General features: G+C 39.6%; 3 protein-coding genes and 1 long non-coding RNA gene across 4 annotated transcripts; all 4 read right to left on the minus strand.

Annotated features, from left to right (window-relative positions):
- Positions 1 to 2362: 2362 nt before the first annotated feature.
- LOC102717627 (putative GDP-L-fucose synthase 2) lies at positions 2363 to 3589 on the minus strand. The gene has a single exon (XM_040525500.1). The coding sequence runs from the start codon at positions 3543 to 3545 to the stop codon at positions 2532 to 2534; it is 1014 nt and encodes a 337-aa protein (XP_040381434.1). The 5' UTR covers positions 3546 to 3589; the 3' UTR covers positions 2363 to 2531.
- Positions 3590 to 10141: 6552 nt separating this feature from the next.
- Positions 10142 to 11115, minus strand: LOC102717908. Its single transcript, XR_005812088.1, has 6 exons — positions 11048 to 11115; positions 10884 to 10928; positions 10736 to 10801; positions 10577 to 10621; positions 10437 to 10496; positions 10142 to 10341 (listed from the first exon to the last, which is right to left on the minus strand). It is a non-coding gene; the product is annotated as an uncharacterized LOC102717908 (long non-coding RNA).
- Positions 11116 to 11827: 712 nt separating this feature from the next.
- LOC121053206 lies at positions 11828 to 12753 on the minus strand. Its single transcript, XM_040525193.1, has 5 exons — positions 12742 to 12753; positions 12468 to 12591; positions 12311 to 12392; positions 12080 to 12206; positions 11828 to 11983 (listed from the first exon to the last, which is right to left on the minus strand). Exons 1-5 carry the CDS (start codon positions 12751 to 12753, stop codon positions 11828 to 11830), a joined length of 501 nt encoding a protein of 166 aa, XP_040381127.1.
- Positions 12754 to 14495: 1742 nt separating this feature from the next.
- LOC107303361 lies at positions 14496 to 16280 on the minus strand. The gene has a single exon (XM_015838176.1). It carries the CDS (start codon positions 16278 to 16280, stop codon positions 14496 to 14498), a length of 1785 nt encoding a protein of 594 aa, XP_015693662.1.
- Positions 16281 to 17533: the final 1253 nt, after the last annotated feature.

Genomic DNA, 17533 nt, shown 5'->3' on the forward strand with positions numbered 1-17533 from the left:
TGAGGCGGCTATTATCTCTAGATTGAGATCACGCAGTCCCAGCTGCAACTACGCGTTAGAGAATGCACACAATCTCATGTATCCAGTTTGCTACCAGCATTATTTTTTTATTTTTCTTATGCTTATAAATTAAGAATTAGTTTTTTTCAATCCTAATTTACAGTATTTTTTTGAGATTTTTTTTATCGTAATTCATTTTCCATTCGGTGATCGAACTTGGGCTATTGGATTTGCATCAGGTAGTCACAGTGCGACTGATCATAAAAGTTACGGTCACGCCGGCGACTGCAGCCTGTGCGTTGCAGCGCTTGGATGGAAAGTCGTAGGCAGCGGATGAAGGTTCCGGCGACGAGCGATGACGCAACTGGGCACGTTTCTGTTGAGGGAAACGAGCACCAGGTGGGAAGGGATTTGCCACAAAATCGAGTGGCTTCATTCAAATAGCTTTTAAATCGTGGTTTTCGTTAAAATAGCCTTGTATCCAGCGCCCTTCCTCTAAAATAACCTTTTTAAATTTATTTGCTCACTACTAATAATTATCAACCAATTAACAATAATTATGACCGAAATACCCCTAAATCAGACATTTTGCCTATCTATCTCTTCTCTTTCTCGCGTGCGTGCCTGCATCTGTATCTCTCTTTTTCGGGGAGGAGGCGCCGCTGACGGCGCCGTGCATGGTCGGCGGCTCCCTCCCCGGCCGGCGATGCCCCACGCCCCCAAACCCCGCCCCCTCGCCGACTGACTCCACCGCCCGCGCCAGCCCCAGGCCGAGGCCGCCCGACTCCACCCCCATTGCCGGCAGGCGTGCGCCCGCCGCCGGCGATGATCCTCGACGCTCCCCCGACGGCGCTCCCTCCACCAGCGCCGGCCGGTTACGGTGATCTGCAGGGCCGACGCGGCGGCGCAGCGCCGCCTGCGACTCCTACATCCACGACGCGAACCCGCCGGCGCGGCGCCACGAGCGCGTCCCCGTGCAGCCGATCGGATCCGCTGCCTCGCATGTCGACGCCGCGGACGCGTTGCTGTTGGGCGGGGAGAAGGACTCCCCCGTTGACCTCGCCGGCGCGGTCGGCGCCACCAAGGAGATGACGAGGCTGGACTTCCTGTTCGGCGACTTCATGGACCTCCTGTTCGGGCGCCTCCTCCTGGAAAAAGAACAAGAGAGATACAGAGTAACAGAGCCACGCACGCGAGAAGACAGGCAGGCAAAATGTGAGATTTACTCGGGGGTATTTTGGTCATAATTATTGTTAATTGGTTGATAATTATTATTAGTGAGCAAACAAATCTAAAAAGGTCATTTTAGAGGATCGACGCTAGAGAGAAGGCCATTTTAATGAAGCCCGATTTGGAGGCTATTTAAACAAAGTCACTCGATTTCGTAGCCAAATTCCTCCTAGGCAGGTGTTCAATGGCCGGTTCGGCAGGCAGGTATCCAGTGGGTGGACGGACAGCTTCTCCATCTGTGCACACGCCTGCATGCAGCAGTAGGGGAAAAAAAAAAGGTGTGTAGTGCGTAGGGTAGACCAAACCGGCGGTTTCTCCGCTATGGTTATTAGGCTGCTCAGTTTCAGTTTTAACACATCTAACTCGATAAACGAAATATAAAACAATGTTTTATTGTATAATTTTCAAAGCTAAATAAAACATTTAATTACTGTTGAAAATTTGATTGCATGCAAAAAATGTTTGATCGCATAAAACGCCTCAAACCCATCAATATAAGTTTCACTACGCTACTGAGGACTTGGTAACGGTCCTAAATATTTTGTGGCCATAAACTTTTGGTGCTGATGTGTTACCTAATTAGTATACATGTCACCTATAAATCGTGATTATCAGGATGAGAAACTACTTACAAGTTAAAACCATACTAATCGTGTAATAATCACGGGGCAGGGACTCAAAAGTTTTCGCGATAAGATAAACCGTGGCGAGATTTGAGCGAGTCTTCCGATCGTTTCGCGGAGTCGAGTTGGATCCGCGCATCCGCAGGCGCACACGCGCTAGCCGCACCTACAAGTCTACAACGCAACGGCCACAAAATGGCAAAGTTGTTGGGCCCTGGCCGTTCTGCTGTTTGGGCCTCCATGTTGTTTTGGACCACAGGCTCGATCGACGGCCCATTCTTATACAGGTTCGTTTGGGCCACTATGGCTAGTTTTATTTCTTGTTACTACTTGTACACTGCCGTAATCTTCAGTATTCGTCAGTTTTCACATGCATGTTTATTGAATGGTTAATTGTAATAAAAAATTATATAAAAGTTAATCATCATCTTTTATTTCTAAAATTAATTTTTACGTTATATTACTTAATTATATCATTTATATCATAAAATAGCTATCATAGAAACCAGATAACTTTTACAAATGCCGCCATAGCATATGCATACATCTACTAGTGGAATTGAGATCCTCTGCAGTACTACGCGTACAACATATGTGCTTCCTACAATCTATAATCTATAGGGTTTACTTGTCCAGGAGCAGTACTGCACGTGCAAAAAATTGCAGAGAATATGCATCCTACTGGTGACGAAGGTAGAAGCGATAGAGGTCCCTGATGCCGTCGCGGAGCGCCACCTTAGGCTCCCACCCGAGCTTCCTCATCCTGCCGCTGTCGAGCAGCCGGCGCGCCACGCCGTCGGGCCGGCTCGCGTCCCACGCCACGCGCCCCTCGTAGCCAACCGCCTCCCGCACCGCCTCCGCTAGCTCCCGCACCGTCACCTCCCCCTCGCCCCCGCTCCCCACGTTCACGTGCTCCGCGCCGGAGTACCTCTCCATCAGCACCACCACCGCGTCGGCGAGGTCGTCCACGTGCGTGAACTCCCGCCGCGCCGCGCCGGTGCCCCACACGGCCACCTCGGCGGCGCCCGTGGCCTTGGCGTGGTGGAACCGCCGGATGAGCACAGGGATGACGTGGGAGCCCTCGGAGGGGAAGGGCTCGCGTGGCCCGTACAGGTTGTTCGGCGCCGCCACGATGGCGTCCATGCCGAACTCCGCGCGGTACGCCTGGCACATCTTGATGCCGGCGATCTTGGGGATGGCGTACCACTCGCTGCCCGCCGCCGGCGGCCCGGACAGGAGCGCCGACTCCGGCATCGGCTGGGGCGCGTCCGCGGGGTAGATGGTCGAGCTGGCGAGGACGAGCAGCTTGCGCACGGAGCCGCAGCGGCGGGCGGCGTCCACGACGTTGACGGTGATGCGGAGGTTCTGCGTCAGGTACTCCGCCGGCGCGGCCGAGCTGGCGTGGACGCCGCCGACCTTGGCCGCCGCCAGGATGACGTAGCGCGGCCGCTCGGCGTCGAAGAACGCCTCCACGGCGGGCTGGCACGCCAGGTCGAGCTCGGCACGAGTCCGGACGAAGACGTTGGTGAACCCCAGCGCGGCCAGCTTACGGTGCACGGCCGAGCCGACCATGCCGCGGTGGCCGGCGACGAAGACCTTGGCGGACTTGTCGGCGAGGAAGGACACGGCGCCGTCGCCATTGGCGTACACGGCCTTTGCAGGAGAACTGCTGCTGCTGTGCTGCTGAGGCATGGTTGGTGGTTGTGCTCTGGACTCTGGTCGTTAACTAACCGTGCGCTCTAGCTCTGTTTCTCCGGTGTACAAATAAGCTAGCGACCTTATATACGAGGGAAAACTATTCTACCGTGCCTTCGTTTATTTCATGCTATTTAAATAGTCATCAAATTTTTTTAAAAAAATTATGAAGATAGATTAATATAAGATATATCACTACACAAACATACAAGTTTAAATATGACTTCTATAATTCATAACAAAAACAACAAATTAAACTCACAGTCATATTTGTTATTTTTGTTATGGATTGTAGAAATCATATTCGAACTTGCATGTTTGTATAGTGATATATCTTATATTAATCTATCTTCATAATTTTTTTAAAATTTTTTAATGACTATTTAGATAACATGCAATAAACAGGCATATCCCCTCAAGGGTATAAAATCCCCTCTCATGTAGAAGACAAGGTGACTAGATTCAGAGGCTCAATGAAAATTTTATATAGATGCCATGCATATTAATTAAGTGATACATTAGTAAAAGAAAAGGAATATTTGCATGAAACTGTGAGGAGAGATGTGAGAAAAAAGAGAATTCGTTTCATGGTCATGAAACTTTTGGGCACCGTTAACAATTCCTCGGTAACATAGTGAAACTCGTATTGAAGGGTTTGAGACGTTTTATGCAATCAAACACTGTCTGCATGCAACTAAACTTTTAGTAGTAACTAAATGTTTTATTTACCTTTGAAAATGGTACAATAAAACGTTGCACTGTGAATAGTTGTTTTATATATCGTTTCATTGAGTTAGCTGTTTCAGAAACTGTACAGTGAAATTGTGCATTGAGATTGACCTTAGTATGAATAGTTGGGGGCTCCGGGCTTGAACTCCTACTACTTTCGTTAAAACCATGAAAACTTCCATTAAATTTTTCATAAATTTTTATGTCAAAAGTTAATGTAAAGGGAGACTTTTAGTTTGTTCAGACTTTTCTAGGATCGTTTGATATATCCGACGCTGACTAAATTTGTTCCCTACTGCCTCCGTTTTCAAACATTTGATGCTAGTTGAATTTTAGCCGACGGTGTTTTTAACTATTTGTCTCGTTTAAAAATAACTGCTACATATATTCTATATATTCTATAAGTATTTCTAAGTTGTTTAGCATATATTAAGTTTAAAAATAAAACTATGGCATCCCTCAATAAATGAGGAATAGCTGAGAGTGTGAGTGTAGATGGGGTAAAATAGAAGAAAAATATAATGAAACGTGATTAATATGATAAGTGCTAAATAGTGCTTAAAATAGTTATATTTTAATGCAAAATTTAAAATTTAAAAATATAAGCATTCCTTTCGTTTTATGTTATAAGATGTTTTTATATTCATGGACCAACATTTGTATATACACGCAAAAACAGATCTATTAATACATATACGACTTTAGAGAAACCAATAGATTGTATAATCTGAAATAAATACAACATTATTTACTTTGTTACGGTAGCAGGGCTAGCAATACCGTCTAGGCTCAACGTTTGTAAAATAATGTCTATAAAATCAACATTATTTCTTTTTTAATTATGTCATCATATTTGATTGTGATATGGATAGACGACAGCTACGTGGCTGCGATATCGACTGAACGAGGTAGGGAGGCTAGCTGGTCACGGCATAACTCCTGGTCACCGAGGTTTAGTACCACGATACTCCGTATTAGTCGGTACTCCTTCCGTTTATGTTCATAATATTTATCACTCGTTTTATTAAAAAAAATTATTTATTTTATTTATTATTAAAAGTAGTTTAAGTATTACTTATAAATTTTTATATTTACACTAAATTTTTAAATAAGACGAATGATTGAAAATAATAAGTAAATAGTCAGACTCCCATATAATTTAGGAACGAAGGAGTATGTATTAGCATTCAGGCACGTGGCACCGGCAGCTTACTAACAGTACCAAAACTTGAAAACTTTTATCCTATATAAAAGAAGAAATATTTTTCCTTGTGAAAAGATAGTTATAATTCCTCTCCTATGGTCCTATATATCTCTTCCATGCGCACGACGGATGAACGGCAAAATTACAGCTATCAGTGAGAGGTAGGGAAAGGGATCATAAGTTTATTTTAGAGTCTTTTCGTATAGTTTATTTTACAATATTTCTTTTAGATCATTAAGAATACGTATATAAAAATTTTATTTACAAATTATTTCTCATTTGCAAATATGTCGTTTTGCTTTTTTCCATCAAAAAATCAAACAATCATCCAGATTATATAATGACAATACTGGCTCCGGCCAATAATAATAGGGCTATTACCCACCAAACCTAAATAAAAATCCCCATCTGCATTGCTCTCTTGCCAGATTCGTTTACACCCTCTGTAAGCCAATACTACATCCTTCGAGCACAACCATATCTACATTTGACCCTTCTTCTTATTTAAAAAATTTATATAAATATTGACTATTTTATTATGATTTGGTTTGTTACTATAGTAACTTTAAATATGATTTATAATTTTATATATTTAAATAAAATTTTTAAATAAGACGAAGGATCAAACGTAAATAAAAAATCAAACATCTTAAAAAAACAAACAGAGGTAGTATATTATAGATATGGTAGTCGAATCATTACTCATCCAAAAGTATCCACGATAAAATTCTGCCTCCGCTCGTGGCGGCATGCAAAAAATGTTATGCCAGTGGCCAGCAGCGACGGCGGGCCCGGGTATACGTGTGCGGCGTACGTGCAGGCTTAGCTGCAAAGAAAACGCACGCTCGCACATTACATGGCCTCGAGGGCTCGTTCGGTCGTTGTCCAGTTAGAGCGGTTATTGCTACCTGCCGGACTAGCCAACAAGGGTGATCGCCAAACCACGGATTTATAAAGAAAAAATAATTTATGATATAACTTTTATATTTATGTTATTAATTAGTCATTAAAAGACACGACCGAAAGATAAACTATGATAAATCATCTAAAAGACAAGACTGAAAGATATACTATGATAAAAAAATATCGTAACATTAATTTTAAATTTATGATTAAAAATTTATATTCTAGCTTATAAGTATAAATATAAGCTAAAAGATAAATTTTGACCGCTTCCAAATAGATACGGCGCCACACCAACCTTTCGTACTACTGCGCAGACTTGTCCACGACAGCTACCTGTTGAAGGATTGGAGGCACTCATGGAATTGAAGGCGAACGCATGTGCTACATCAAACCACAAGTGTAGCATTTCTTCATAGGACGATTCCGAAAGGAAATGGTTGACACATGGTGTGGGTAAGATATGGTGTGGGTAAGATATTCACGGTCATCTTTTCCGCTTCTGGTTATGATTGATTAAAAGAAGTTAAAATTTAAATTTTTAACTTTAAATTTAAATTTAAGTTAGATTTAAAGTTTTTTATTATAATTTATTTTTCAGTTTTTGTTTCTGTATCACTAAAAACATATATATACAAGTTTTATTTATAATTTTTTTATTTATAAATATATCGTTTGATTTTTTCTACAAAAGCAAAAATATTAGTCTCATTGTGTATTAGACGTTTATATTGTATAATTATGGAGTACCACATCGCCCTTGGTGCCTTCGCGGCCACGAACCCATCGAATGGCGCAAAACGAGACAGATCGTATTCGTCACGATCGTGTGGCATCGCTCCGACGTTTCGCTCTGGCCGTGTCGTGTTAGGCTGTGTCTGAATCCACATTCCACAGGATGCAGTGAAAACTTTTCTCGTTATATATATATATATATATATATATATATATATATATATATAAAGATGCTTCCTAACAAGGTAAAGGTGTTTTTTAATATATATATATATATTAAATTTTAAAAATCATATCAATCTATTTTTAAAGGTACACTGTCTAATACTTAGCTAATCATTCGCTAATAATTCTTCTCTCTTTACGTGATCTTTTTCTTTTCTTATTCATCCACCTTCGGAAAGCTGAACCTTAGTATTCTCTTGACTCTGAAAATTTCACTGGTCAAATCACCGTTAAACAGTACTGGGACAGTCATTACGAACTCGCTCGCGCCGCTCACCCCCGGGGCAGCACGGGCGGTGCCACGCCGCCAGGCACAGCTTGCTGATGGGTGTGCGGCGAAGTTGGGTAACAATGACTTAGTGCAATCTCTTCTCGTGTTGACCGTGTAAAGAAAGTGGTTCTTTGGTGGCTTGACTGATGTCTGTTGTAGGTTGTCGAAGCTGCTTATCGCTTTGTCGGCATGCTAGCAACAATATCGTTGTGGTTGTGAATTCGGCACTGCTGGGTCGCTTGGGTGGCTAGTTCGTCACGATAACACCTCTTTTGCGATGTTGGAGCTGTTTATGTCGTATTGTGTTTAGCTTGGCTCCGGTGTCCTATGTTGGGCTCCGCTATTGTAGCTCATTGTGTAATTAGATCTTGTGTCTTTTGTGTGGAGGTTTTAGCCGGTTTTTCTTAATTAACGGTGCTTATAAGGTTTTCGACCCGATTTTCAGTCAAGTCTCTTTTTGTTAATAAAAGCGGAACAATTCCGCTTTGGTTTCAAAAAAGAAATCACCGTTAAACTTCTGCTTCTGCGTGAGACGGATCATGAGAGGCATGTGCATATAAAAAATTTGCGTGAGACGGATCATGAGAGGCATGTGCATATAAAAAATTATATGTTAGTATTATCATAAGATTGCATTCTTTCACTTATACTACTTACAAGCCGAATTTAATCTCTCTGTCAGCTAAAAGTGAAGTCATCTGTCCTATTTCCTACCCCACCTCATGCCAAAAAAAAAATCACTTTGACAAAAATCAGAAAAAAAAATCAAAGTGGTTTCTTAAAAAAAGTTTATTTTCTCTATAAGCATGTTCAGTCCATCATTAATTGGACATGCATATTGCCTTGCATGGCCATATTACGAGTTAAACTTAAATTTGAAGTTCCTTTTTATGATTTTCAATTGTGTTTTGTCCTAAACATTTGCTTTTTCATCGCTGGGTGCAAACACATATATTAGAGTTTTATCCCTAAACTATTCTTCAATTTCCTTTTCTTCCGATAAGTAAAACGATCAGAGCAATAATGTTAAGATGATGATGCGAAGCAGATCACGAGTGGTCTGGTGCTTGGAAGCTCGGGGTAGCGGGCGGCTGCACGGGCCGCGGCGTGGTGGGTGCGAGAGGGAAGGGAGGTGGGCCGGGCCGGGCCGGCGGTGGGATGCGACGTGCTGGCCCAAACAACCATGGGCCGCGGGCACTACACAAGTCCGCTGGGTGCACCAAGTCGTGGTTGGACCTGGGGAGGATGGGCCTCGCGGGCCTGCGTCTCCCGGAAATTGGGTTTCGTACGGTCGTCGAAAAGTAGTAGTAGGCGGTTTGGCGGGTGGAGAGGCTGGGCGTGTTTCCGAGGCGCTGACTCGCATCGCTGGTTGCGATGTAACCAGAAAAAAAAATGTCCATTGGCATATCAGTAAAACACTCAACTTGACGCACTTGCCCCATTTATAGTTCCAAAAATTTTTCTCCAAAAATATTATATCGAATCTTTGGACATCTAAATAAAGCATTAAATATAGATGGAACAAAAAAAATTAATTATACAATTATGGAAGTATGAATCTTTTGAGCCTATTCAGTTTATGATTAGCCATAATTGCTACAGTAACCTACATGTGCTAATGACAGATTAATTGTACTAAGAAGATTCGTCTCTTGGTTTTCAGATGAGCCATAAAATTCGTTTTTTTCATTCATGTCCAAAAACCCCTTCTGACATCCGATCAAACGTCAAACGTTTAACGTGACACCTAATTTTGTTTTTTAACTAAACACCCCTGAGTAAGGCTACGTTCTTTTCCCTTCTTCCTTCTTGTTAACACATATTCCCTCGTTTTTCTTCTCAAACTGTTAAACAATGTATTTTTTAAAATTTTCAATAAAAAAGTTGCTTTAAAAATCACATTAATATATTTTATAATTTTTTATAATTAATTAATCATATACTAATATATTACTATGTTTTTCTCACCGGATAACTTAACTTACACAGAACACGGCCAGAGGATAATAAGAGAGGTAAACAGGCTTTAACAATTATCGCGTCATATTATACTTGCATGAAGGAGTGAGAAAAAAAATAAAAACATGCTATATAACTAGTTGCAGGACAAGCTTCAAAACACCTTCAAAACACTGTGTGTATACAAGACTCTAATAGTACATTGGTTATATAGTATATGCTTGTGTGTAATTATAGTATAAATTAACTCTATGTTAACTCTTAATGACATATAAAGATTTAGAGCTAGTAGTTAGCCCTTATGTGGACCTTGCTTAGGGCATCTCCAAAAAAATGCTAATATTTTGCTATTTAAAGACTATTGGGTACATCTAAAAAATATTGGACATATACACACTCCTCCAACAGAAATCTAAAAATTAATAATTTATATTAGAAACTCATATTTTTGCACTAAATTTAGAATACAATTAAGATAATTTTAGGCATGAGTAAATGTTAAGAATATACTAGATGACACACCGTGCGTTGCCGCGGGATATGCAATTGGAACAATAGAATTGGACTATAGAGAACATGGAAACTCCTTTGCTTGTATTTTAAATATTAACAATGCTATTATTCATTGTACCAGATAGTATGGTATAATTGTTTGATAAAGAACAAAATGGATGCACAGGGAAATAGTAGTAAGTCTTCCGCATTTGATGTCTCAGTGGCACCATAATGTTATTGGAGTCCCTGTATGCCGGACAGCATGTGTCAACCTGAAATATTTGTTGGACTATGTGTTAGTATTAGTAGTATACAATAATGAGAATTGCTTGAATATTGTAGTCAGTGTGCTGAATGAGAGGAGTACCATTCTTATTATGTAGATTTGTCCAGCGAGCCTGGTTGTAGTGCAACATGATTTTTTTGGCTATTTGAAGTGGTTCATTGGAAACTATAGTTAGTATTTTATATGGATCCTGCTTTGGCGTTATTTGAAGTATTACATACCTCTTTTCGCGATGATTGAGTACAGCCTGATCAAGTTGTTTGGTACTGGAAAGAGAAAACAGTGCAAGTTAGGATGTGAGTGAGTGGATATTTTGATATCACTAAAATCAACATAAGAATACCGTGGTGGTGTGTATAGTAGACGCATAAAATATATACCTGCTGGTTTCGTTACTGGAGGAGTTTGGAAAATCAGAGTTTCCCTTTGTAGATTGGAGTTGTTTGCTGTATGCATTTAGAATAAATTCAAATTAGTTAAGCATGATACTTGAAAAGGGGAGGGGGGTTGGGGTTATGTAGTACATACTCTTGTCTGTTACGTTTGACATCAAATACATCTTGTTCTTCAGTACTGTGAGGGCAAATATTGCAAGGTAAGTTTTGAATGGATATTTGTTTATAACCAAAACAAATATAAAATAATGAAAGGGTGTACTAAATGAATGCATGGCTAAATAAAGTGATGTTTACCTTTTGTTTTTGTCAACGGTGTCTTTCGTGAAATCAATGGTCCTCTTTGAAGTTGATTTTCTGCAGTGGAGAATGAGTATATGGATGTTTTTAATTAAGCAAATAGTTTTTTTAAAAATCACCTATTTTTTTTCTGTTGATATGCTATGGGTTATTGTTGATGACTGAGGAGGCGTGCTGTCATTGGATGCTCGTGTATTATCAACAGTTGCGCTAAAAATGATTTGACAATAGCAGTCAGTAAGCATGATTGTATGAAGATAATTAATTACAAATCTGAGAGAAGAACAAACCTTGTTGGAGGTGCTGGAAGCTGGAGTACATCTTTGTTCTTAGAAGGCTTGATTAGTTTGATAGCTTAAATTATTAGATCGAAATATTGAAATTATATGAAAAATAGATTGTACTAACCTCTTTATCAGTAAGCAAACGGGTTGACACAGTGTTATCAATTGTGAGACTCTTCTTAAGCACATAGCTGATAGGGAACTTTGAAGATGAGTCAGTATTCATCCCTATAGTAAAAAGCTTAGTTTTACCAATGGCATTATTAAGGGACACTGGATGATCGGTTGAGTCTATCTTCATGTTTTGGGAAGCCTGTGCTGTATCACGCTCTACCAAATCTTCAGCAATAAAGGAAAATGCCACTGCATCCAAGCTACCTGATTTATCTGTAATTGTCACAGGGAGTTTGTACCTGAAGCATTGCAGTTAGTTAGTGACATTTACATGCCATTATTCGTATTATTTTAGATGCTAAAAGTAAGGTCAGAGATTTTACATTGGTTTGGGGAATGATACTTCGCAAGCACATCTTGGAGAATTAGAATAATTGTTGTACCCTTTCTCACAACGATGGCATGCTATGTAATACCAATTAACTGATGACAATATGGAAGTTATTTCAGCAATGGCGCTATATATAGCTCCTCCCTTGTGCAATGAAAAAGTGTAAAGTTAAATCTTGGCCAAAGGAATTTATGCAATGTCAATAAAATTAAAGCTCGTAAATATCGTATGGAGTTGTACCTGAAATGCTGAAATAGGCATAGTAGATATTTCATTTAAAGTGTATATTTTTCCTGCTGCTTGAACTGGAGTTAAACGTACAACTTTAGGGAGTTGCTGCTCAAGTGTTGGGCATTCCCATTGGAAGCTGCAAGTTAGAAAAATGTAAGTTAGTATATTTGTTAATATAAAATATAAGACATACTGAAAAGGAAGAAGTGCAAGTGATACGAAGTGTATAAATAAAATTACCTTGTGCGGAATTGTGCTACTTGAGGTATGTCAAGGTCAATATATATGTGAGTAGCAGAGCTTGAAGATGCTTTTGTTTTGCCTGCGTTTTTTAAAGTGGTTTGATGATGAAACCTTATATTTTACACGGGAGGAAAATTTCAGTATGAAAATCAACCTGAAAAATTTCCTGCAGTGAGACCAGCAAATATGGCAACTACAATTCCTTGTTTTGATTTAAGGAGTGTTGCCTCTTCGTTGAATGATTCTCCATGTTGTCCCCAGAGTTGGACATCCTGAATCTGTTGACTGCAAAAGTGTTACATAATAGAATTATTGAGACTGCATGAAAAAATTAGTGAAATATTGATTATAAAGTGAAAAGTTTTAAAGCAACATATACTCTAGGTTTTGAATTTGAATTCTCCTGAGCTTTTTATCTGACGTTGGACTGGCGAAATCATAAGGACCAATATGGCTTATTGCTCCAATAATATCTAGCGGGAAAAATGAATGTCAAGTATAATAAGAGGTGTAAGCAAAAGCTACTTTATTTTGATACAGAGTACTATTAAGGGGGGATTTAGAAGGTAGGATTACCTATGAGGGGTTTAGAAGGTATGTCTTTCCCTGGAAGCTCATCAAAAGGGGAAAAGTCAAAAAAGAAATTTGGTATGGTTGACCCTCTAGATTCCATATGATGAATTCTGGTATCGTGTTTAAACTGGAGCATGTACTTCTGGTGTTGCTAGATGTAGGTCTTTCTTTTAGCATCAACAACAGTAGTATTATTGATTAGGTAGACTGATCCTTGATTCAGTAAGGAGCGGAATTGTCTTTCAAACTTTTTTGGCACACTGATTTGTGCTATTGAGCCCTGCAACATTATTATGCATAAGATGATATGGTTAATACATAGTATGTCAAATAAGTGGGATGCATGATTAATATTTGGTAAACAGAATAGACTGACATACATGTTCATCCAATAGGATGCCATCAATGCTGATTAGTGGATCTGCAGATTTTGATTTCATGTTTATAGCATCCCATAACCTTATTAGACGTCCAAGAACCTTGCAGTTTTGCTGGCCAACGGTTATATCTTTCAGTCCTGTAGCTGAGTTATCCATTGAGGTAAATCTGAAAAGAAAAACTTTTTTAAAGAAAAGTAAGAAAATCAAAGTAAATCATGACAGGAACACTAACATTAGATGTATAATAGTAAGATGTAAAAAATGTTGGAAGAATGGACTCAACTATTGCATAATATAGGACATATAGCACAATATAACTGATGTTTAATTTCTGTGTCTATTTATTTGGTTGAAAACCTCGGCATATACTATATTGTGTGTGCAATTCTCATAAGATTCGGGGCTATTCTCTATTAGAACTTTCAATCCATTGGGTGAAGTGACTCTTGAAAATGCAACATATAGTTGACCATGGGAGAAGACAGGAGATGGTAGGTAGGCACCAACTCTATTCAAGGTCTGCCCTTGGCTCTTATTTATTGCCATAGCATATGAAAGGCGTATTGGAAATTGGCGACGCCTCAATTTGAATAGCCACTTGGATTGAGCTGATGTTGTAATAATGCGAGGAATGTATGCTTTCGTACCTCTAGCTTTTCCAGTGATTATTTCTCCCTCTATGACACGACTTGTTAGTTGTGTGACAATTAGCCTAGTCCCATTGCAGAGTCCTTTAGATGGATCCAGGTTGCGTAAAAGCATTATAGGAACACCAATTTTCAAGTGCAACACATGTTCTGGAAGCCCATTTATAGAAATTGTATTTAGAAACTCTGTAGGATATAGTGCTTCTAGAGCAGTAGAGTTGGCAGAACTATCATCAATTGAATCTGAGATATAATAGGACATCTCACTAGTTGCTAGCTGAGCAATCATTGTACTGTTTATTTTTGAAACAACCTCATTTGTAGGGGCTAAAATTGCACGTTCACACAGGTATGATGTAAGATTTGGTGTCTGACAACCTAAGTTGTACACAAATGATATCAATCCATCGAGATTTCTACAATCTGGTGATAGTAGAAGGGACTGAGGTATCTGTATGAACAGGTTTGGTTGGTCTGGGATATCTATAATGGGTTCTGTTCCATTGCCTATTCTCAAAAGCCACTCAGCAAAGTTTCTTAATTCTTCTCTATCCGATGCGAAAATAGATGCAGAGTTTAGCCTCATATTTTCAGATAATTGAAGAAGTTTGCAATGATTCCATAAATATGAGTTAATTTGCATGATTTCAAAATCTGTTGCTTTGTTGCATTTTGGATGACTGGGAGTGTTTGGCGGAAATCTCCACCAAGAACTACTGTTATACCTCCAAATTGTTTGTCCATTGAGCCTGAGCTTGTATCAGATAATATATCTCGTAGAGTACGATCCAATGCCTCAAAGCAATATTTATGATTAACAGGAGCCTCATCCCAGACAATGAGAGAAGTTTTTTGGATCAGTTCAGCTAGATGTGTATTTTTCTTTATACTGCACATGGAATTCTTAGTAATTTCCAATGGGATTTTGAAACGGGAATGAGGTGTTCGTCCACCTGGAAGTAGCAAGGATGCAATCCCTGATGATGCAACAGCTAAGGCAATCTTTCCTTGTCTTCTTATGGAATTAAGCAAAGTTGTCCATAAGAATGTTTTTCCGGTTCCTCCATACCCATAAACAAAGAAAGTATGTCCCTCATTATCTATTGCAAATCTGTAGATAGCATTATAAACTTCTTTCTGGTTGTTATTTAAACCTGAAATAGCCTCATCTATAGTGGATGACATGTCATAAACATCATAACTAAGTTCATCAAGAAGAAGCCTATTCTGTGCAGAAATAGTTCCAATATCATCTGGCAGTGGCAAACTAAAATGAGATAAGTCATATCCAGCATCTCTTAGCAATTTATCTAACTCAATAAGAAGAGAAGATCTAACATAAGGATGTGTGGAGCTGCTGGCCTGAGAAGTGTTGCGGACCACTCGATATGCTATATCTTCGCTCATATGTGATGCATGTTCATTGAAAAGTCTTGTAGGATTTGTTACCTCACAAAAAAGTAACATTGTAACAAAAAGCTGGCGAAGTTGGAATGGTAAGGCCCATTGAGCTGCATCTTTTAAAGCATTTGACCACTCTTGGTCATCACCAAGGAGGCCTAATGCTTCACATGCTGCTCGAAATGTAGGGTATTCACGTCCTGACACAGTTCTGATTTCAGCAAAAGATCTTGGGCCCTTTACAATGTGAAGTAGCATTCGAAGATAGTATGTGTCTCCCTGTGAAGGGCTGACATGAGCAATGCGGCCAATTCTATGTTGAGAACCGTGACGGCCATCCCAGTATTTATCTTTATTGTGCCATGTCCAAGATTCAGGGAATTCTATATATGTAAGTTGCCGAGCAGAGGGGTTGTCCCTATTAGCTTCTAACCATGCAGTCAGTTTGGATTTAGAGTTGGTTGGATCTTCAATGACCTCTTCAAGGTCATCATCTTCAGTAAAAACAACATTGTTCTCAAACGGAAGATGGACAGGGAGGCGTTCTACGGAGGGATCCGTGTGGTGAATGTCAAACTGCTGCAATCGCCAAGCAGCATCATTTGGAGTAACACAACGACATTCTAGATAATTATCTATTTCATTAACAGGTTCGCTCGATGATTGTGAGCTTGAAGCATTAGAGTGGAATCCAACCCTCGAACAATCAAAGCCCTTTGTTACATATTTGAAAAGATATTTGTGCATACCATCATAATTAACTTTCTCCACATTTATATGTGCCTGAAACTTGACAACTAAGTCTACGTTGTGAGGAACCACAAAGCCGTTATCAATCTCAGATCCATTTTTTGTAACAGTTCTTCCATTGTTTGGACGTGCATACTGTGTAAAACCATTTTGTAATATGGTTGTTTCTTCACATAAATCCTTAGGGAAGAATATTGTGCACTTCCCATCAGACATACAGATTGAATAGGCATTGTGAGGACCACAAGGTCCGTGAACCATGAAAGAAGACACGGCATCATATCCTATTTTGTCAATTGCAGGGTCCGGCAACTGAGCTGAAATAAAATAATCAATCTTCTTTGCATCTAGGGGTTCTTTTTTGGCCAACCATATGATGATGTGAACATGGGGTAAACCACGTTTCTGAAATTCGATTGTGTAGATAACTGCATGAAGAGATACTTTTTAAGAGTTGTAATTTGATAAAACACATGTTTATAGGCACAAAGGGGAGTGGAAGGAAAAAAAGAACTTTTCAAAAGCAAAGGGGAAAAATAGATACCTGCATTTATAGGACCAAAGAATTCATGTTTTTTTATGTCATCCATTAAAATATTGAGCTTCATTTTGAAAACCCTATTGACAATATCTGGACGATCGGAGGGCTGTTGGCCGGGAATTGGTGCTAAAGCCTCCCTAATTTCAGGCCAAGCTGAATTTGATGTGAATGTGACAAATAGATCAGGACAACCATATTTTCTACAAATAGCAATAGAATCTTGATAATTTTGATACAAATATCGAGGGCCACCAGTAAATGAAGCTGGCAATATTATCCTTTGCCCAACAGAAGATCCAGATCTAATGCCTCTTGAGACAGAATTAATCAATGAGTTGAAAGGTGATGATCTGTATTTACGTTCGAAGCGTGTACGATAATGTGATATCCGGGTGCCCTCAACACAACAGTAAGAATGAACATCATAAGCTTGGGTTAGCCTTTTACCCCGTAATGGAGTATTGAAGTCTCCTGGTCTATCATGTAGTCTATAAGCAAAGTATTCTAACAGAGTGACTTTCTTTCTTTGGATGGCTTGGGAACGTGGTGTTGGACGATATGTTAGGTTTTCATTATAACCATCCTCTCCATATGGAAACAAAAGAGGATATTGCATTGACATGAATTTGCGGTGATTTTCATTGATTCGTTGTAAATGTGATGAACGATCTTGTATTATAATATCTCGCCCTACATCAGCCGATCCAATATCACCAACAATAAGGCCAACAACTTCAGAAGCAACTGGTGCACTATAAATGTCTCCATGTGCATCTGGTTTACCAAATAGCCTTATGGAAATCTGATCAGATGTGTCTAGGGATAATCTTTCACGTGCTGTTCTGAATAGTTGAACAATTGGATTATTTGTATTTAACATTTCTATCAAGCCAGCAACTAATTGTTCATTAGCATGAAAAGTGCCGCG

This window comes from Oryza brachyantha, chromosome 6 (assembly GCF_000231095.2).
Source record: "Oryza brachyantha chromosome 6, ObraRS2, whole genome shotgun sequence".
Lineage (NCBI taxonomy): Eukaryota > Viridiplantae > Streptophyta > Magnoliopsida > Poales > Poaceae > Oryza > Oryza brachyantha.

Coding starts and splice junctions, on each gene's coding strand:
- LOC121053206 (XM_040525193.1), bottom strand. Junction 12,393..12,467: donor CACTGCAGGAAATTTTTCAG/GTTGATTTTCAT, acceptor TAAAAAACGCAG/GCAAAACAAAAGCATCTTCA. Junction 12,207..12,310: donor GTAGCACAATTCCGCACAAG/GTAATTTTATTT, acceptor TCTAACTTGCAG/CTTCCAATGGGAATGCCCAA.
- LOC102717627 (XM_040525500.1), bottom strand. CDS start 3,545: ATGCCTCAGCAGCACAGCAGCAGCAGTTCTCCTGCAAAGGCCGTGTAC.
- LOC107303361 (XM_015838176.1), bottom strand. CDS start 16,280: ATGTCTGATGGGAAGTGCACAATATTCTTCCCTAAGGATTTATGTGAA.